The 22,635-nt window shown below is 45.6% G+C and overlaps 1 protein-coding gene across 1 annotated transcript; it reads right to left on the bottom strand.

The window, feature by feature from the left end:
* Window positions 1–3,917: 3,917 nt before the first annotated feature.
* On the bottom strand, window positions 3,918–20,305 carry NPTX2 (neuronal pentraxin 2). Its single transcript, XM_075010820.1, has 5 exons — window positions 19,853–20,305; window positions 17,065–17,281; window positions 9,074–9,318; window positions 7,160–7,339; window positions 3,918–4,145 (listed from the first exon to the last, which is right to left on the bottom strand). The coding sequence occupies exons 1-5, from the start codon at window positions 20,303–20,305 to the stop codon at window positions 3,918–3,920; spliced, it is 1,323 nt and encodes a 440-aa protein (XP_074866921.1).
* Between the last annotated feature and the right edge of the window lie 2,330 nt (window positions 20,306–22,635).

The following is a 22,635-nucleotide window of genomic DNA, read 5'->3' as shown; positions in this document are numbered from 1 at the left end:
TACCTGAGTGTAGAGCCATCTCTTTTGAAATGCTAACTCTTCCATCTTTGGTTCCTGGAGGTGAGCTTCAACCCCATCTTTGTAGCTTAAGAATCTTTTTTTTTCCCCTCTACTGCCCAGCTGAGAAGGAACATGCGCATGAAAAAGTCAACAAGTCACAACCTGCTTCTGCTTCCCAGCTCCCTGTGAAGTGAGGAGTTTTATAACACTGCTGTAAAGCAAACTGTAATTGTGGAACAGACAGAGAGTGGAGTAGAAATTCTTATCTCCCTTCACTGGCCACACACTGGAGGAAGTCCATCCCCTACGGTGTGGATCCGTGAGCTTTGGAATGGTGGAACTGGGAGGATCAATGGAATACATCACATGATTGTGTGATACCCTGATTTAGGCCCCAGTTTGGCAAGTTACTTTAGCATGCACTGAACTTTAAGCACATGACTAGTCCCACTGAAGTATCCCCATTTGATTACTCACATGCTTAAAGTTAGGCATGTGCTAAAGCACCATTCTGAATAAGACCCCACAGGGCCAACTGAAACTCATAGGCCTTTACTTATCTCAGAGAAGGAAAGGCTCTAGTTGTGAATGGATAGGCCTGCTCTTTAGGGCAGAGGGCCAGTTATATGGAGGAGTATCTGCATCAGAGATCCACCCACCACTCCTGACAGTCTCTTCTTGGGGAGAGGCTGGGCCTCTGAGTAAAGTAGACCTGAGGTAACTACCAGTTTGAGAGTGACAGAAGGAAAGAAAGGAAGGAGAGAGAGAGACAGAGAGAGAGAGTCTGACTGGTGGATCCACCCTTCCTCTCCTACCCCAGTGAGATGAAGAAAAAATGTGAGCCCTACAGCTGAATGTCCTGCTGTCTTTTGTTCCATAACTGTAGTGGCAATTTTAAAATCTTGACCACACTGCAGAGCCAGGCAATCCTGTTCTGTTCAGAATTGCTTCTAATCTGCAACCAACTGCTCCTATAACCCCAGAGCACTTCTAGCACCTGAGAATCACTGAGATACAGAGATAGCTCAGCCAGAACCCTGCTCTGCACCAGCTGAAACTTATCCTATACAGACAGGTGTTCCAACACCTGAATCCTCCAGCTTCTAATAAGTTTTATGCCACCAGACCAATGCAAGCATCCTACAACAGAGTCAGCATTGGGGCCTTGATATTTTACTGCCAGATCCTGTGGTCTTCACTGCAGTTTATGTATAGGCATTCAATGACCAGGTTATGGCTGGAGCACCAAATCACATCACTCAATCCTGATCCCTTAACCACTCATTCTGAAAGCTGTCCCTATTTGCTGCATGTTATGTGCTCAGATTCTTTAGGAGCTATGTGGAGGCAGAGAGTGAGCTGAAATGCCAGGCAGGAATCCTGGTGTTTTAAAGCTTACATGGAAGATGGAACAGTCCAGTGTGCTATTGGTGGGTGCCGCAGGGTGATAAGCTGCTCCCCTCCTTCAGAGGTAGACTGCACTGCTAGAAGCAGCCATTCTCTGTGTGAATCTTTCTGATGAGACTTTACAAGTGAAGGACTCCTGACTGGGCATACATGACTTCATGGCATGTGATATAGGAGCTCACTGTCTTCATCATACTGTGTCACATGCTCTTCCCTTGCCATCTATTACCTTTCCCTGGGAGTATCTATGGCCATGTGCATAAAACATCAGGAATATTTGCCCTCTCTCACATTGTTCCTCTCCAATGACAAAGGCATCTCCCTGGATTTTGGCTGACCTGCCCTGCAGTCCTTCCACCTCTGTACTCTTGATGCAGTGTGGGCTGGTGCAGCTAGAGGTGCGTTGTGACTATTGCTCAGTCCAGTGCAAACTACATAATACTTTATGCTGTCATAAGGGGGATGGACTTCTCCCCATATCCTCACCCAAAGCCTACACAAGACCTCCCAGCCATGGATGGGAACGTGGAGAGGGTGAGAAAAAGAGAGAATGCTAGCACTGATACTCTCTCCTCCCATGCCCATGTGAAACTCAAGCACACACTCCACAGATGTGGCTCTCCATGCCTCAGTGGAGAAAGAAAACACCTTGTATATCCTACTTCATAGCGACTGGAGCCACCCTGGTGTGTAAGGTAAGCACTCTCCAGTTAACGCAGGATCATTGTAGTTTGTGTGTTATTCTGTAATAAAGAAAGTATATAGATATAAATATAATCTGAGAAGTCCAACTTGTTTTTTTTTATGTGACAGTTCATATGTCTAAAAACTACAACTAAAATCACAGCTCTGTGTCATGTTAGGTGGTACTTTGCAAGAATATAAAGGAGATAAAGGAAACTGATTTTACAGTGCATTTTTAATTACAAATTATAAGAATTTTCCTTTTTAAGAACATCATACTACATATTAGTGGGAATATGCAACTTTATCCAACAAATGGAACTGTCACTATAAAGAGTCTTACAATTCAAAACCATGAAAAATAAAATAGGATGTTTAACTTTATAAATTTCCTCTTTAAAAAATCACTTTTCTTTAAATTAATAAAGAATATTTACTCTTTTTCTGATATAGTACGTATGCTATCTGCAAGCCACAAACCAAAGAGTCACCAATACCAAGAAAATACAACTGTGTCTCCAAAGTATTGAGAAAAGAAAAAAAAGCATGATAAAGTATACTCTAAAGTCAGCTCAGTGCTTACAGAAGTCATGACAAAAATTAACAAGAATGGAAAGCCAGCACATTCATCATAGCACATAGGACCATCATAGCACAAGAAGTGTCGGCAGTAGAGACTTAGGTTGGAAAAATATATAGTGATTCTCAGCAAACAGAAACTAAACTTTGGCACTTGCTCATAGAAAGGTCTTCCATAGCCAGACAAAACTGAAATTCACTTAGAAACATTTTCTATGTATTTAGAAAAGAAAAAAGCAGACGAGAGAGAAAATTCAGAGAAAAATGCAGCACATTCAACCTACACGGAATACAAGTATAGTCATTCAACCGTCTTCTATCCATGACGCTGGGGAGAGGCTGAGGGAACACATGAAGACTATGGCCAGAACCTCAGTTGATATAAATCGACATAGGTCCATGAAAATCAATAGAGCTGTGTCGATTTACATCAGCTAAGTATCTAGCCCTTTCTCTGAATTTGGAGAGGAACAGTATTTGCATCATATTTCTTGTCTCTCATGCCCTAAGAGAGACAAGATGGCAGGAGGGAGGTAATTTTACTGGACCAGCTTCTGCTGGTAGAAGGGCCAAGCTTGTGAGCCACACAGAACTCTTCTTCAGGGCCAGGAAAGGAATTGGAGCATGGAGATTATGACATACGAGACCAGGATTCTAACTTGTCTACATTGTAAAGCAATTTTCTTCTGTAATGCAGGTAGGGGCTACTCTGCTGCTGCTGCTGCTGCTGCTGCTGCTATCTGCAGGTCTCAGGTGTGTTGAGTAAAGACATAGTAACTGCAGTATAAGGATTGCTTTGTTTCTTTAAAGAGTGTGTAAAAGGAAGCATTGAGTACCTGTAAGAGGAAAGAGTCAATACCAACGTGTACATTTTTCCCTTTTCAAAAAGCTTTGTGCTTTGTTTGAACCACATGTTATCAGAGAGGAGCAATTCTGCCACTTGATATAGATAACATATTTGCAAAAGTTATTCCCACAGAAGAATGAATGTACTGAGCAAGGGCCTGATCCAAAGTCCATTGAACTCAGTAGGTAGCTCTGGATCAGCCTTAAGACAACAACTGCTATCTAAGCCAACATGTGCCTATCATCTTCCAGATTCATTCCAATAACTACCACCTTTCATCTGTACCCAAGCAGTTTACTTAGGATTTTTTCCCTATGTGTTTGGTGGGGGAAAAATGTGACAGACCTGACAAGAAATTGTCCTAATAAAATGGAGCACTTAACTAGAAAAATGATTGTAGCTATAAATCGAGCAAACGCTCTTCACATGTCTCCACGGGCCATTTCGTTGCACCTCCAAACACATCAACGTTGTTATCAACCCAGGGTATGATGTTGCCAGGCATGTTGGTAGAGCAGTTAGCAATACTCATGATGTCTTCTGCTTTTAAGACCCTGTCCCATATATTGAACTGGCTCATCTCCCCAACAAAGGCTTGGGTTGCATCGAATCTTCCTCCAACCGTATCCTTTATGCATATAAAAAATTAGAATTAGTTGAACAAGGTTTTCTGTGTTCTTTTTTTAAAAGAAGCCACTCACATTACCAACAATAGATGAAATGCAAATGCAAGTCATTGAGAAAATTTTTAAATGGGCTTTAACCTTTCATAAACCAGTGCTCTTTCAAACATTCACAAGCTTATGTCTCAACAAGTGGGTGTGCAGTATCACGAGGACATGAATGCCATTTCCAACAGACCTGCATTGTACATTCAGAGGAGCTACCATGCCCACCTATTACAGTAAGACACATACATTGTTGGCCTTAAAATGTAAAGCTAATTGAAGGCCTGACTGAGAAATCCTTGCCCAGACTAGGTTTTGTTAAGTTCAGCAATAACTATGCATGTGTAAAGGGTGCTGGATTGAGCCTTTAGGCATGCCCCAGACCTCATCTGCAGGATTGAACCAGGACCTCTGGATTTCAAAGACCATAGCTGCTATTGTCTTGGTTAAAGAACTAATCCCATCATGGTGGAGTTAATAGCAGTCTCACTCCTTAAACTGTCCAGCCACTAGCACGAGGTAGAGAGCTATGCTGAGGTAGCATGATTGTACATCAAGTTGATAGTACAGCCTGGATCCAGCTATAGTAGGAGTCAGCAGAGGGAAAGCATCACAGCAGAGCTCTGCCAGTGCTTTAATGCTGAACTTGAACACCTACTATGTTGTGACTATGACATGGCCAAGGACAAGCATCTGTTGGAAACAGAATTAGGACAAAATTAATCACACGATCCAATCCAGTTTTGAACCTGGGCAAGTTGGAGTGAAACCACTGTTACAGCTATTGCTGATATACAGTTAGCAGTAGCTTTTCTTGGGAGTTCTCATCTTATACTTCCCATACTAAAAATTAAATTCTCTAAGTCACTATCTTTGCATTTGCTCTAATGATGGAGCTGAGCGATTAATTTACAGACAATGCATTTCATGGACTCTCACTTCCTATTCAGTTCATAAGCAGATCACAAAATCCTTTAATTTACGCCTTAGGTAATATTTGCAAATTTCATAGCAAGAGATCTTCCTGGGACTTACAAAACAAATTAGTAAAAGCTGTTGCCAATATTAAAATATCACAGTTTGTAATGGGTTGATTAGTAACAAGTAATTGTGCAGCCAGTGATCGGGGGGTTCTGACCCTAGTCCAAAAGCATAAATGGGGAGCTCTGAGTCTTACAGGAAAGAGGGGCCTATACTGTCCCTTGACAGAGGCACAGCATGTGTTTCAGCCCCCCTGGGGGTTGGTCTCTGGAGCAGGACAGGAAGGGATCCTAGACATAGACACAAGCATCCCCCTTATGCCCCTTGGGTTCACTGCTCAGTTGCTGTAACAGTTGGACTCCTCTATGCATTCACAGCACAACAGTGCCAATGGTCTACTTGTGAAGATGACGGGAGAAGCTCCATGTGCTCTCTCCCTAAAGAGCCAGGCAAAATTTGGCCCTGAGACTAGAGGCACGGCAGCTGCAATTGCAGGCAGTTACTCATCACTATGTTCAGATCCAATAACTGGTCCAAGTCAGCCTATTTCCATACAGCAGTGTTTCCCAATTTAATTTGTCCACAGAACCCTTTTAAACTCGAAAGAATTGCAGAACCCCATTCCCAGGCTCTACCTCCTTCAGCCCCCAAACCCACCCCCATCTCCAGGCCTTATCTACTTCAGCCCTCAGCCCCCAAATCTATCCCCATATCCCCAAGCTTTACCCCCTGCATCCTGCAAACTCACCTTCCATCCCCAGGCTTAATCCCTCTCAGCCCCAAACCCACACCCCCATCCCCAGTCTTAACCCACCTCAGCCCCAATCATGCCTCCCCCACCCCCAGGATTAACCTGCCACAGCCCCAGACAGGCCCCCAAGACTAACCCATTTGTGGCACTCGCTGGGGAGCCTACGCTGGATGGCCATGTATGCTCTGTGGAAGGAAGGCTGGAGTGGAGGTGTTCTGCGGGAGAGGCTGAGCCGAGCTGCACCCAGCAGAGGGGTGTGGCCACTCAGGTAGCAGGACAAGTGAGGGAGGTCTCTGCAGCCTGCCCTGCTGAGGCTGAAATAATGGAACTAAATTCTGTTGGCCTAATGGCCAGATCCCTCCCACCACCCTGCCAGCTGTTAAACTGATTACATTTAGTTCTTCTGTTTCCGTGAGGACAAGGCAGGGAGCTGCAGAGGCATCAGCTATTGTAATGGAATTTTCTTGTGGAACCCTTATTTTCATGTCGCAGAACCCCGGGGTTCCATGGAACACTGTCTGGGAAACACTGCCATAGAGTATTAAGCATGTCTCTAGCTATCCACCATCCATTTCAAAGGATTCATATTCAAGACATTAGTGAGATCGGTCCCAAAAGTAACAGACCCCGTGCTCCTTAGTTTATCATGAAGTTAAGGACTTGCGACAGGAAATATTTCATTATGTATTTGATAAAGGTAACAGTTACAGGTTGAACCTTTCTCATCTAGAACTTGCTCATCCAGCAACATCCGCAGTGTGGCATGATTTTAGTTAGCCAGACAACCACTTATGTGTGCGGCCAAGTTTCCTGTGGTCCCATGAAGTTTGTTTACAGCCACTGGTCTTGACTCTATGTTACGTGCTGATCTTGAGCTCTAAATTACCCCAAATGTCTTCGAAGAGCCTTGCAAGCAGTGGAACTGTTGGTAATGCTGCTAGACAATATTGACCTTGTGTAGTCCAGCAAATTCTCTTGTCTGACAACCTCAGGACGTGACCAGTACTGAACAAGAGAGGTTTAACCTGTACGGACTCCCTCAAATATCTGTTGCTTGTTCCTGCACCTCAGACACCACACGTGGTGGAGAGGGAATGGTATTTTATACCTGGATAACAGTCCTTTGAATTCCAAATTAATTTATTTGTGGACAATTGGTTTTGCTTTAATTTCTGCTTTTACAGAAGGGGGAGAGATTTGGTTATTTTTACTCTACAAAAGAACCATTTTTCTTCAACTCACCTGCTCCTGACCCAAAATCAGGACCCCACCAGGTTTAACTGGGTGCCAAGGGGCTAAATTTTCCCCAGTGCCGAGTTTCTCTCCATCCTGAAAAGCCTCCCACATGCCATCTCGAGTCGTCCATGTGATGCAGATATGATGCCACTTTCCATCACTGATAAACAGAGGGAGCTGAGCAACCTATATATAGATAACAACAATGAATGTTGGAGACCCGAGTCTGCAGTACCAGTCTGTTGTTGTGATTCATCACTATTCTAGTCTCCTCACAGAATGTGTGTCCTGTAGCAGACTTTCGGTCCCATCATTCCACATTGTTCCAGGTTTCCTACTTTACTGAAAATGGCTAACAAGAGACTCATCTCATTGAACAGAGGTGTGGAGGTGCGTTGTGCCCTGAGAATTCACAGATAGAGACTTGTTTGCTGCTACTGCTCTGGCTCAATACCACAGGTATGAAAGCCTAGGCCACCCCCCATCCAGCTGAGGCTACATGTTAGTCCATAACATTTCTTTGCTGTTGTTCAAATCCCTTAACGCTTAATTTTAACCTTCCAGTCAATTTTTGCGCTAGGATTGTCCATCTCCAATCCCATGGCTTTTGTAGAAAATACTACTGTGTTCTATTTGCTGAGAAAGATTGAGCCCCTCCTATTTACTCTGTCCGTAGTCAAGTTCCCATAGACTTCAAAGGGCACAGGATTAGGCCCCTTTCATGGGCACAATCCAAAGCCCAATGAAGTCAACAGAAAGACTCAATGGCATCCATGGACTTTGAATCAGCCCTTAATGCAGGATTATATTTTTAGCCTCACTCAAGCAGTTTACAGCATAGGCTCACAAGCCTACATATGGGGACATTTTACTATTAGATATAAGCGAGTTTTAACCTCCTTCAAATCCCCCACCTGCCACAAATATTAACAAGGTATTTTAATAAGCATTTCTTAACCCTCTGCATGACCACAAGCCATTTGACTTGTAATATAGGTATCTTAGCAACCCCACCACTACACTCCCCGGGATTAGATGTTTTAGACATTAAAAAGTCCACACAAGTACAGTGTCTGATGCCAAGTTGTGACAAACTTCTCTTCAACCCTCATTGAAAAACCTAATTTTTTTGGTCAGGTAAGTAGCTTAATGACTTAATCTGAGGTTTATGAGTTCTAAATCAATTTCTTTTGACACATAGCCCAAACTGAGGTGTGTGGGGGAGCTATTCAGGGTACTTAGCATTAAAAAATTTTTTTTTCAAGTTGTGTTTTAGCATATCTTTTCTTCTCAGGCTTCTTCTGCCATGTGCTCAGCACCTTTAATGCATGGCTGACATGTTGTAAATGAGGCCCCTTGACAATTAAACTTCTTATAGACAAAAGCAACAGTAGAAAGAGTGTCAAATTGAAGACTGATTAGTCAGAATTAAAAAAAAATGTATTGACATAAGCCTTATTCTCTTTGCTCTTTGATTAAATTTTATGCCAGTTTCATTCAGATCTACTAAAGTCCCATTCATTTTAAAAGATCATTAGTTTGACTAGAATCTGTTTTGCATAGGCTCCAAACTGATTTAGCATTAAAGATTGTGTTTGCTCCTGATTCAAACTGGCATGAATGAAAGGAGACTCAGACCCACTGTATCTGAATGTTTATCATTTCAGTGTACAAGCATAGGTGAAACATATCCAGAAATATCATATCACCCTCGTTCTTGTGAACGAAAGCATCATCTGATTTCATTCAATGCCATTCTGTGAAAGTGTGCGCGTTTATTATTTTAAACTTTAGTGCCCTGAGCTTGTTGCCACTGAAGTCAATGGAAAGTTACCAATTTTTCTCGTGCAGAATCAGGCCATAAAATACCTCTGTTTACCTAGGCTGCATAAGCAAGAAAGAGAAGAAGTTAGTTTTCACCTTGTCATTAATCAGCAATTCGATTGGATTATTCCCCCACTCTATCAGCACAATTTCATTAGCCTGCCCAGGGACAGCATAGGAGAACGGTGTGCCAATCCCTGGAGAAGCACTTGACCTCAGCCACAAGCACACAGTGAAGGCATACAGCTCTGGCAGAGTCTTCTTGATCTTCCCGTATAAATAATTTGTGCGGAGAGGGAGGGAGACCTTGAATTCATCCGGTGATTTAAAAGCACTGCTACCTATGGTTAGAGCAAGAGAAAAAGCTTTACGTGTGTTTTAAATGACAGTCTCTTCTTATCTAAAGAGGAAGTCATTGTTAAGACATAAAAGTTATAAAAAAGGAATTACGCACAAGCATTGTTCAAAGTACACTGAGGCTGCACAGACAACCTGAATTTGGTCCCCTAAGCTACATCAAAACAGGCATTTTGTCAATAAAACCCGCAGAGTGTCCACACTAGAAATGGGTTCTACTGAATTCTGTCAACAGCCCTCTGCCTCTCCCTCACAATGGAGCACCTTTCTTGACAGAATCTGTCGACAAAAAGGCTGTATGGACATTCTGAGAGCCATCTGTCAACAGACAAGCCTTCCAGTCCACCAGAAAGCCCTATCTGCTGTGCTTCCAGTCAGCCACTCTGTCGAGAGAAGTCTGGACAGTCTGGCCACTCTCTGTCAACATGCTATTTTTCCGGAGGACTCCTGCTTCTTTCTGTGCACAGTATTCAATAAGCAGCCATTCAATATTTTTATTCTCTTTGTCCAAGAGGTGGCCTAGTGCTAATTATTCAAAGGCAGTTCTACAAACTAAATTATTTCCCCTGGAGCCTATTCTATGGTGCTCATTGTTATCTCTGAAGCTATGTCTACACAGCAAAATTATTTCAGAACAAAGCGATTCTAGAAGAGATTTTCCAGAATAGCTTATTTCAGAATAGTGCATCTACATACAAAATGCATACTGAAATAGCGCTCAGCTATTTTGAAATACAGCATCCAGATACAATAGAGTCTATTTTGAAATAGGCTCTCTTCCCTATCTACACAGCCCCTATTTTGAAATGCCTATTTTGAAATATGCACTGTTCCTCGTGGAATGAGGGATATTCTACAAAGAATTCAAAACATGTTGTTCACTATTTTGAAATTATTTTGAAATACTAGTTGCACTGTGTAAACACCCGCAAAGTTATTTTGGAGTAGCAGACATTAATCTGAAATAACTTAGCTGTTTAGGCACACCCTGTGTGTACTTCTCCAATTTATCTTTACAAACCCCCTACTAGCTGAGAAAGTCTCATTATCTCTCTTTTACAGTCGAGCATCAAACTCAAAAGAATGACCACTGGGTTTGGGAGCCCAATTTAAAGTGATAAGATCCAGATTTTTCATAGTGCATAGTAAGTCTGATTGGAAAGTGGTATTTCCATTCCATGGGAAGTTTTTTTAAAAGATTCATTCTGAACTGGAATGAAAACAGTTTGAAGCTTATTGAAGAATGAAAATCATAAAAATTGGCAGCATCTAAACATTTCTGTTAGATAACGCTGATTTGTTTATTTCCACTTTTAATATGTCTCTTGTATTACATCAATATATCAACATTATGTTGTATAATATAGTCAAAACAAAATTGACTGAATTAAATTTTAACTTTCCTATCTTCAACAAAAAAAAAACGTTACTACAAAATCTCAATGTATTGATTAAATGACATTGTCCCATGGAAAATTGCATCACAATATTTTCAATGAATTCTAATACTTACCATGCAGACAGAAAACCCAGCTCCCTTTGCCTGCAGTTAGAGCTGTGAGTGCTGTGCAATTCTGCTAATTAGACCCCAGGGTCCAGTTGGGTGCCCAGAAAAATGAGGAAAACAATTCATGACTCCCTACAAAAGGGTTGGTTTGACTTGCACATAGGAAACAGGAATGAAATTCACAGCAATCGCCTGCTCCAGAGCAATATACAATTGTCTTATCCATGAGACTGTCTTTATTTTTCCTGAAGTCCTCATTTACTCACAGCTTCCAATTTCTGTAACAGCTTCCTTCACTACCCAACCCTGATTCATCCCCAGAGACGGTCTAGTCCAAGCACTGAAAAAGGCAAGGATCAGGCAGAAAATATAGCATGTGAACATACAATGAAAGCCTGTATCCTAGCCCATTATGCACAAAGGGGGCCAAATTAGGGTTGCTTGTACAACTTGAGTTCTGGTATTTCCTAACTTGTGTGCATGGTTGATATGTAAGGCATGCACCGGGGGCCCATGCAAATTGCCAGTGTCACCCCCACAATGCCTGCACTCACCATCAGCACCATGCCTCTTCCAGTGATTGTGGAGGTGGCCCTGCCCCTCCCCCAGAAGGGCACAGCCCAAAAGTAGCACAAGCTTCCTAGCTTGCACTCCTCCAGGGAAAGCGGGGGACTGCCCCGCACTTAGCAGAAGAGGCACAGTGCTTCTGCAGGAAGGGGCAGGTGGGGGCAGAGCAGGTGGGGGAGTGGATGGGGCATGAGGTCAGTTTCCCCCATTAATATCCCTGCACTGGTCATTTCTGCTCATTTGCTTGACTTTGCAACCTCAATAACGTTCTTTTAACATGGGTTGTGGGGGAAGGGGGTAATTTCCTAGGGCTTTTAAAAATAGCAAACTGCAAAAAAACACCCAGTAATTGTACCCCCTGGCATCCAAATCTGTAAGGAACTTTTAGATTCTTCACACAGATCTCTGCTGTTTGTGCTAACAAAGTAATTGACGGCAATTTGGTATGTCAGGAAGGGGCAAAAATACAGCCTGCAGCCTCGTCGGATCCCTCAAACATTTCCCTTCTTCCCACCATGACCCCCCAGGCTGGGGCCAAAGGAATAATGTCCTATGGCCCAGTGGGGTGCTCAGGTTGCTGCAGCCCTGACCACACTGTTCCTGGCAGTGCCACAGTTGGAGGCTCCTGGCAAGCATGGCTCTGAACACCCCTTGGGGCAGAGGGGTAGTGGGTCTCTGTGTGCTACACCCACAAACAGCACCAGTTTCTAGCCAATGGAAGCTGCAGGGGCAGTGCTTGTGGTTGCAGACAGCACGTGGAGACCCACTGCCCCTCCCCACAGGGGCATTCACCTACTGCCCACCCCAGCACTGTGTGGCCCAGCACTGGAGAGGGTGGAGACTCTTGACCAGTGTGTATCCCAGACATTAGCTGCCAGCAGGGGAATGGAGAGATTCAGGAATGGTGAGTCCTATTGCAGGCCCTGGAGGGGGCTGTGCTCTAGTGGGCACTGACTCTTCTGTGCTTGTTTCCAGAAGCTTGAGCTGCTTCCCTGTCCTACTCTTCTCTCTTCCTCACCTGTGACTCATTTTCCTTCCTTACCATTCCCAGTCTCCATTACTCAGTATTCTCATCTCAGGTCTAGCCTCCTTGTCCAGTCAGCCCTAGGTCTCAGCTGTGACCCCCCCAACCCCACTCCCCATCTCTCTCCCTTCCCACACTTAAACTCCTTGCCAAGCCTAGTGCCACCCCGTCCTCTGACCTAACCCCTCCACTGTCTCCCAGGCCCTGGTCTCCCTCTTCAGGTCAGTGATCCAATCTCAGCCTCCCACTACCCATAACCACCCCCTGCACTGTCTCTTGCCCCAGTCTCCTGACCAGCCAATCCAGGTGCTCCCACCCACACCTCAGTTCCTGCTCAGATCTGTTTCCCTGCCCCTCTGTCCCTGTTACCTCCAATTTGCTGACACACTGGTTCTAAGTCCCAGTCTGCTTGTCCAGCCAGACTCAATCTGTGTTCCCCTGACCTTCTGGTTCTGGTTCTCCCCCTCCACCCCATTTCTCATGGTCTCCCAGGCCAACTCTCCTTCCCCACCCATTCCAAGTTTCTCTCCCCTCCTTTCAGAGCCACTTTCAGATTTCTTGCCCTAATCTACACCTTTCCCTTCCCTAGGCCAGTTTTTGTCCCCTGTGAGTTCAGTTTACATGGCTTCCTCCTTCACATTCCCCTTGTTAGCAGCCAGGAAAAGGTGGGAGAGCACAGGAGAGACAGGCATCCTGATCTCAGTCTCCCTGCCTGTCCCCAGCCATGCGCAAAGCAGCTGGGAGCAAGGATGCCAGGGAAAGTCCAGCTTCACCCTTGTAGCTAGGGGGACATACTCAGTGTCTCAGAGGATAGTGGATGCACAGTCTGATCAGTAGGTGCTCTGAGGCTCAAACATTCTCTGTGAGGATGGGATCTTCAAAAATTTAACCGCTATAAGTCAAATGGTTCTCCACTGACTATGTGCACACTGAAAAAAAACAGCAGTCCTGTAGCATCTGAAAGACCAACAATTTTATTTATTAGGTAAAGAGCTTTTGTGGGTAAGACCCACTGTACCAGATTCTGGAGCAGAAGTGGATCTTACCCATGAAAGCTCATTACCTAATAAATAAATTTGTTAGTCCTTAAGGTGCTACAGAACTGCTTTTATTTTTCTATTTTTTTTTTTGATGCTGCAGACTAACATGACTACCCCGCTGATACTATGTACACACTGGCTATGGTTACACTATAGAGATCTGTAGACAGAAGTCACTGTCTGAAGAGCTTTCCTGACAAAACTTCTGTTGATAGAGTATGGACATACACAAATGCCAATTGGAAGAGCGCTGGGCTCTATGGACAGAGCAGCTGGACTGCCTGGCTGCCCTCTTGACAAAACAGGCACCTGGAAGCACAGCAGTCAGGGCTGCCCATTGTCCTGGATGCCCTGTCTATCAAGAGAAGTCCCCTGGGGGCATTTACACACATCTGTCAATGAAGATGTTATGCCTCGTGGCTTTGAGGCATAGGGCTATTGGTGAACGTGCTAGGTTTTGTTGACATACTGTCAACAAAACCCATATTTTGTGTGTAAATGCACTGGGAGTTTTGGTGACAAAACTGGGGTTCTGCTGGCAAAACTCACTAGTGTAACTGTAGCCACTGATTTTTGAAAGATGTGGAATTTGTCCAGATTTTCAGAGGGTATCAAAAGGCACATCTTTGACACAAAGGCCATGCCCCTGACAAATTTCAAGACCCTTCTCCAAAGCATGGAGCATTAGAGCTAGAATATAACATGAACAAATAAGCGTATTTTCTCCTATCATCAGTATTAGCTAGGGTTAGATTTTTTTGAACATCAGCCAAAGCCATTCAGTCTGACACGGAAAATTTCAAACCCCAAAAGGGTAATTGTTTGGTAAAACAAAACACAGGGTTTTAGCCTGGCAAGTGTCAGGCAGTCTAGGATAACTAACAAAGACATTTACAGATGCAGTGGTAGGTGCTAAGTTTCATATGCATAATAAGAGACAGTGGCTTGCAGTCTAACTAAATGTTGCCTAGAGCATTTTAACTGACCACTATGTTAAAATGCCCTACAGAGTACTTGGTGTGCATTGGGGGGGCCAAGAGCCACTGTATGCCCTGGGGCAAGGTGGCAGGGGGGCCCAGCTCTGTGCCCCTCACAAGGGGTGGGGCCGAGGGTGGAAGAGGCGGGGCCTGGAGTAGTCAGCCCTTAATGCTGCCTAAACAGCAGTGCTGCCCTGCCCCTTCTGTCAAAACCATGTGAAGCAGTGCTTCTGTGGCACTTCAAAAGGGGCACAGAGCTCCAGCCACCACCACTGCCAAGTAGCAGTGGTGGCATCTGGAGCTCCAGGCCCCTTTGAAATGCAGGCCCCACGGCAACAACCCCTTTGCTTCCTCTTGTCAGTACGCTTGTGTACCCCAGCATGGTCTATACTGATCAATTAATGAGCCACATGTTGATATGCTTTAGAAATCACACCCCCATAGCACTCATTACCCCAGACAGACAAGTTCTTGGAGTCCAGAATCATCTGCAACAGAAAAAAAATCAAGAGCCAGACAGAATTCTTCCATCATCTCCTACAACTCCTTACAAAATCTTCTGCCAGGACAAACGTAAGGTCCACTGAGAGTTTATAGTACTGTGGACAACTGACAATCTATTGCCCAGAAATAGACTACAAATGGATCAGCATTTGAAATAAATTATTAATACTTTGCACTTCTAGTGCTCTGTTCATTAGAACATCCCAAAGGGCTTTGCAAATATTAATGGACTGCATTTCTCAACAGCCCTGAGAATTAAACATTATAAGTATTATCCTCCACTTTATAGGACAAAAAGTGCAGCACTGGAAATGCTGAGTGAGGTGCATCAAAATCACAGAGAAAAACACCAGGATTTAAAAAAAAAAAAAAACAAACCACCCTCTCTCTCCCTAATCTGTGGGCTCCAAACACTTCAACTTCTCAGAAATCTCTGGGGGAGCAGCTTTTCTGAAACTTTTCTCAGGTGTTTCTAGTCTCACAAAGAGTTATAACACTGGATATAGGCCCCTCATTGACTCCTCTCACTGAAGACCTATATCCTACAAGAACACAGTATTTCAAGCCTAATACTACATAAGTCAGAGAGTTTGCAATTCAAGACACTTTTATGGGCATAATATTCATTAAAAATGTTTTAGAGTAGCGGTGTCCAATAGAAATTCAAAGACTGCCACTCTTGTGGTTGTTGTCTTTCATATTTACCACATTCACCCTCCCACACACAAATTAAATGTCCTCACCCTCCCTCAGAGCCAGGCACCCCTAGCCCCCCCACCCCATTCTAATTCAATGCTGGCAGTTCACTGGGACCACTGCCACGTGCTTCTCCTGCCAAGTGGTGGGGCGCATGCACGGAGCAGGAGGATGGCACTCCCTGCGGGTGGCTCTCAGGAGAAGCCACATTAAAAAAGCTCTAAGAGCCGCAGGTTGGCCACTCCAGTATTTGCCACAATGCAGTGTCCTATTCACAACATGTGGCAGACGTATTGGACACTGCAGCTCTAGAGAAACTTGTTAATTTGGAAGGGTTCTCTGTTCTGGGCTTGCTGCATCTCAGACATTTCACTGTCATTCAGACTATAGGTTTTATATTGGGAAAAATCATCAACTATTAGAACTAGAAGGGACCAGGAGAGGTTATCAAGTTCAGTCCCCTGCAATGTTAAGTGACCAACAGTTAGACATCTGTTTGAAAAGAACATGCCCATTACTAAACAAATGGATCCATTAGTCTGTAGTTTAAAATTCATGAGATGTGTGTGTTTGCAGGCAGCTCATTCAGGCAAGCCAGCCATCATCCAGACCTGTGCTACTCTTATAAACATTTTTAAGGGTAATATAATACTATGCATTTCGTTCTGTAAGTATATTGTCCTTGGTTTCATACTGTAGTTCATTGCCACACGCATTTGTAAGTTAAATAAATGGACTGTAGTCACACATGCAGTGTCCCAGTAATAGTGAATCTAAGTATCTGATTAAATGATTAGGATTAAGAGTGTCCCCCAGTGGCATTGCACATAATCCACTATAAAACCTGAAGGTTGCATATTTGGGATAGGACACAGGTTTCAAGGTCTGCTGAATCTCAGCGTATTCACCACTGATGAAAACTGGAAGTTTTGCCTTGGTGTACTCAACAAAAAAAACCAGAGAGGGTCTAATTAGTGGTAGCAGATCTAGAGGCCAAAGCTAGCTGCAGCAGCTGTCAGTAGGCAATCTGTGTTCACTAACTTCACCTGTGCTGAAAAGTATGCATGCTGATGACAAAGAGTGACAAGAACACTTTATGCTAAGAATTCCCTTTTCTTCCTTCTCCATTGACATGGCCCCTTCATCTATAGATATCTTAGCTTCTATCAAAAGTTATGGGGTTTGTCTTCAAACGGGTTAGAGATGGGAACATCTATTCACAAAGTGAATTCTCAAGTCAGTCTACGACAGAGGCAGGAATTGAAACCAAATCTCCAGAGACATAGTCCAGTCCCCCAGCACAAGAGCAGGTTCTGTTTCTTAAGGGTTAGCATACCAGTACAACAACAGAATGGGGAAGAAGGGGACTAAATAGCAACAGGCAGGGAAAGCTTAAAGTTCTGTTCCCAAATTACCTTTTTCTAATTCAGAAACTCTTTCTAGCAATGCACTCAGGGCTGTTTCTGTCTTTTGCCGATGGGCTGAAGTTTCATTATGAAGCAGGGATTTCTCATCTTCCAGTTCAGCCACTTTGCTTAAAAGCTGGCGCTCTAGGTCTCCAAGCCTCCTTTGGAGCATCTCTCGAAGCTCATTAGGCAGGGCTGCATGTGACACATTGGCTCGGAGTTGGTGCTTCAAGGAAAAAATAAAAGATTTTATGCCACTTCTGAAAAGCAGAAATTGAGAGATGTAGGTTTGCTTGTGACCAAGGGGAAAAAAGCAGTTTTCAAATCCAGAATGCTAATCTCTTCTGAAAATGTAACAGAAAGGCTAAAAACATGTCATGTTCAAAGCTCTCATCTGATTCACAAAAAAACTCATTTATTCAAAAGCAACATATTTGTTGAACGATTCACTCATTTCATGCTTTGTTTCATATCACTGAAAGTTAATACCTTTAAGAAAGACAATTCTACAACATAAATGCAGAAAACCAAACTTGATGCTCCTCAAAAAGCTACATGGTGCTAATTAAATAAAAAAATCTATTCAACTAATTCAAAATGACATTGCTGGGTTAATTAGAAACAGAGTAAATTAAATCAAAATGATATTAACCTACTTGTAAAGTAATCAAAATAGACCTTTTGAGTACATTAGCTTGGTAAATAGGCTATTTCATCAAATCAACTGTGAAGGTGACCCATTGTGAAAGTTAGCACAGTGGGATACTTTTTAAACAAAAACCAAACACCTGGTTTTCTTAAATTACTGCTAGAGACCAAGAGTTTTTTCTTCTACAGGCATTTTATTGTGGGAGCTTTCCTTCCCCTCCTGCCACCTAAATTTTAATGCTATCATCAGATGCTTCAATGAACAGCAGAATAGTAAGAGACTGACTGTGCTACATGAAACAGGAAAAGCTTTGAAAGCTGTCCATGAAGAAGCAGCCCCTCTTTTAATGGAATCTTCTCTTCCAAAGTTAGAGGGACAGAGACCGAGAGAAGACAAAAGCAAAGGAATGGAAAGGGAAGGTAAAGTAAGGAAGGAATAGGGCAGAGGAGAGAGAAGAACAGCATCTCAGTTTCTATCTGCTAGGAATGTAATCAAAAATTTCTAAAAAGTCAGACCAAGTCTTTTCAAATTCACCTGAGAGTCATCTTTTCTGAACCACAATCTGCTCTTTAGCTGTCAGGTTAGCAAAGTCCTTGTGTCAAGCTTCTATCCCAGGGAGCAGTCTGCCCTTCCTCTAAGCAAGAGAAGATGTTTGGCCACAAGCACTGCACTAGAGAACCAAGCTTTCTGTGGGCTGGAGAGTTTTCAAGGTGGTGGGCTAGATCCCCAAACTGCTCTGGGCAATCATTTTTAAAGAAGGTACCCATTACTATATTAACTTTCCTGCCTCCTTTGAGCTCAATGGATCATATTGTGGGGCAGTCCCAGAACACTTTAGAAGGTGTGATTCTAGGAAACCCTCATCTTCAGCAGCAAGCACAGCCCTAGCACTGCAGCCTCTGTGGGGTAGAAACCGATGGGGAAGTGCCTTGGGAAAAAAAGTGTTCAGTAGCAGAGGGTTTGATCTGTTACTGAAATGGATTCCACAGCCATTCTGGTTAACAGACAGCTTGTAATAGCTGAAGTGACATGAAATTTTAACAAATCAGTTCAAATCCTCTTGAGGATCACATATATCAGGGAGAAAATATCTTGAATTTTGCCATGGTCTGGTGTAGCAGGTGGGGGGACAGCCACAAACACTCTGTTTGGGAATGTTTCTATCCAAGTAAAATGTTGGCACAAGCGCTCTATCTAACTGGGAGCCTGCTCCAAAAATTACAGCAGTCAATGAGAGCCTTTGTATTATTGGAATGACTTGCTGTCACCCCAGACCAGCTCTCACTAAAGCATGGTGTTATCTTTATGACTTGCACCATGCCACTTTCCCCAAGGCCTTTGTGTTGTTCTGTTCAGCACTGTAGGTCAAGGTCATGAGGCCGGAAATGTCAGCATCACATTCCAAGCCCTACGCTGGCAAGTTCTCATTACTGTCCAGTGGAGATTTAGAACTACTAACACCGGATACTAAGCTCCTCAAAGCTGTAAAATAAACCTCACAAATCTCTTCCCGTATGTTTTAAGGGCAGAGACATAGTAAGAGGGCTACTGTGTCTAAGTTCCTTTCAATAAAAACCAACAACCAAATCACTTTCCTGTTGTCCTGCCTGCTGGGTGACTTATTTGTCTCCTCTTTAAGCCAGCACCAAGAATCCATGAGCAGCCGAACATCTAGCCAGCACAGGGGCTAAAGCAACAGCTTTTGAATACAGGGTGCTTTGGACCAGCAAAGGACAGTACATGCTTCTAGGTCTTTTTCCACGCACGAGAAGGGCCCCGGATCCCTCCCACCGCACTTAGGGTGTATTTTAGAGTTGCCCCTAAGAAAAGAGGGAGGAAAATCTAGACCCAGAGCCTAACTAAATAAAGGTTTTGGCCTGGACCCCATCTGTTGCTGCCCGGAAGGTGCCTGTTCCTTCCAGCCTGGACTCGGAGCAGCTGAGTTAATTGCCCTCCGGAGAGATACCCGTTTGGTTGCAGTGGGTGACATCAGTCCCTGGCGGATTATTCGCTCCTCCCTGGCACCTGGGACAGCTGCGGAGATGCCAGCTCGGGTGAAAAGCGCTGTCCGCCCATCCACCGGGGAGCCGCCCCGGGTTCAGTACCAGGGACAGCTCCCACCCAGGCTTGTCCCTGAACCTCGCCTACCTCCAGGTTCTCCAGCCGGTCCTTGAGCGTCTGCATTGTCCGGCTCAGCTGGTCGATGACCTGGGCGGGGTCCCGGGGCAGGTCCCCCATGGTGTCTTTGCCTTTACCCAACTCTTTCCTCCAGCCTCCGGCGGCGGACTTGCCGTCGGGGCCGGGGGAGTTCTCGCAGCGGTTCAGCTTGCCGGTCAGCTCCCGGATGGTCTCCCGCTGGTTGCCAATGGTCTCCTTCTGCTGCAGGATGGTCTCCCGCAGCTGCAGCACGGTGGCCTTCAGCTCCTCCTCGGACGGGAGGGCGCCGCCCGGCATGGGCACCGGGCAGCCCGAGGGGGCAGCGTCCGGCGGCAGCGAGGTGCACACGAAGCGGCTGCCCGGTGGGCTCTCCTGGCCCCGCACTCCCCGCCAGCTGGCCCCGGAGGCGAGGGAGAACAGCAAGCCCGCCAGGAGAGCCAGCATGCTGGCTCAGGGGGCGCACTGCCCCGGGGCGAGCCGCGCCGATGGGGACCCCTTAGGGGGCACCTGGTGGGGCTCAGACCCAACGCGGAGCTCTCCGCAGCGCCTGGGACAGCGGGACCCGGCACTTCCCGCTCCCTCCTCCGCCGTCAGACCCGGACCCAAGCCCGCGCCGGCCCGACTCCCGCACTCGGCTCCGGCTGGCGGGTTCTTAAATGGGGAGCGGGCGGCGGGTCCGGGTCCGGCGGGCGCTGGTTGGTTGGGGCGCGGGCTGACGCCTCGCGGTCCCCAGCGCCTGAAGGCGCCCGAGCGAGTGTGGGAGGCCGCGGAGACTTCCCATTGGCTGCCCGTAACGGCGGAGACTTCCCATTGGCTGCCTGTCAGGGCGGAGACTTTGAGCCGGGCCCAGGGCAGAGCCGCTAGCCCGGGGCTAGGCTGCGCCTCTTGGGCGCACGGTAGGTGGCGGCTCATGCGCTGGATCCAGGCTGCCCCGGGAAAGCACAGCAGGGCGCTCTCGTCTCCAAGCCACCGGCTCGCTGTGCCGCCGCTGCGATGCGCGCCCTGCTATGTGCCTACTTTAAGCCTCCCGTGTCCCTTGGGGCCATGCGTCTCCAAAGGGGTTTGGTGATGGGTGGATGCGCAGCCTTGTCTCTGGTTTGTCGGGCGAGATAAAGGCTCAGAAGGCCGGGCGGGGAGGGTCACTGGGAGTGGTGGGTGGGCAGCCCTAAGGTCTGTCTTGAGTTACCCTAGGGAGAAAACACTATGGGCTTGTCCACACTAGGCCCCTCCTTCGAAGGGGGCACGTAATGAGCCCAGTTGGTGCATAGCAATGAGGTGCTGCACTGCATATGCAGCACCTTATTAGCCTAATTCACACCAGGGGAACTTGGAAGTTGCTAACTTCAAAGCAGCAGCAAGCCCTGTAGCCCCAGATACTTCGAAGTTCCCTTTCTCCCAAAGCCCCTTCTTCCCATTTGGTTTTGGGAAGAATGGCCTTTTGAAGTCGGGGGGTCCTTTCAAAAGGCCACTGCCTACACAGGTGGCATGTGTTTCGAAAGTGGCACTTCCGACTCGTGGGCGGCCGCCATTATGCTCATGAGGCGTTGCATATTCATGGCAGCACATCATAAGCATCTGCTGAAGTCCCTAGTTAACGTGCCCCCTCCAAAAGGAGGAGGCTAGTGCAGACATGGACAAAATTTGGTCTTTCCATATTAAATCGGAAGAACCCAGCACTTCTTCCAGTGGGCCTCCTCCTGTCCCCGATAAGGAACAGCACCTTTTCTCAAGAGATTCTTTCAGAAAAAAAACTGTGTGTAGGTGCCCGAGGGGCCCTTTTTTCAAAAGAGCAGTCCTCATGGTGCTGGAGTTTTTGATCCCTGGTGGTGTGGATGGACTGAGTGGACGTTCTGTATCGAAAGAGCAGGGTTTGTTTGTTTGTTTTCAGTATGCTTTTGTGTGTGTGGACGTGCTGTTTCTAAAGAAGTTTTATTGGAAGAGATCTTCTGGGAGAATTTATTTCCATGGATCACTGTAGTATAGATGTAGCCTTTAGCTTTGCCCTAATACCAGGGACTTCCCCTTTCTTCAGTCAATTTTGTGTTGCCTGGTGAATTGTTCAGAGTGGTGAATTACTTGCATGTCAGTGTGTCTAGGCATGACTATTATAAGCCCAGGCATGCCCATCACCCACAGACTGCTGAAGGGCTCCCACAGTGACTCTTCTTCAAGGAGGAAGCCTTAGAACCCAATTCAGAAAAGCTCTTCTTGTCATTCACTTAAGACAATCCTAGTCAGGAAAGCATTAGTTTCACTGGGACTTAAGTGCACGCTTAAATGCCCTTTCTGAATTAAATTTTCTCCTCAATTAACGCATTGGGACCTGATCCTAAATCTATCAAAACTAAGTCTTTCCGCTGACAGCAGTGGGCTCCAGATCGAGTCAGGGTGGATGCAGATTTTCCTGGGCTCTTAGCAATGTGTGTGGCGGGGGAGCCTTGAGTCTAAGCCCCCTGGAGGGGCAGGAGCTTCAGGAGTAAAGGGCCAGGCTAAAGAGCAGCTAGCCCTCAGTGCCAGTGGGACTGTGTCATACATCCCCCAGCCAGCCCTCAGCAGTAGCAACCCAGAGTTCCACAATTTTTTAAATCACAGGGCTCTGGAGAAGATGCCCTCTTCCCTCCCTGCCCCTGCCCCCAGTGGACCAGGATCAGGTATTTCATACAGAATATTACAATTTCTAGGGCAGTGGCTCTCAATTTTTCCAGACTACTATACCCCTTGCAGGAGTCTGATTTTTCTTTTGTATCCCCAAATTTCACCTCATTCAAAAGCTA

The sequence above is a fragment of the Carettochelys insculpta genome, chromosome 16 (genome assembly GCF_033958435.1).
Source record: "Carettochelys insculpta isolate YL-2023 chromosome 16, ASM3395843v1, whole genome shotgun sequence".
Lineage (NCBI taxonomy): Eukaryota > Metazoa > Chordata > Testudines > Carettochelyidae > Carettochelys > Carettochelys insculpta.
Note: the sequence above shows the minus strand (reverse complement) of the source record. Positions and strands in the feature narration are given on the sequence as shown.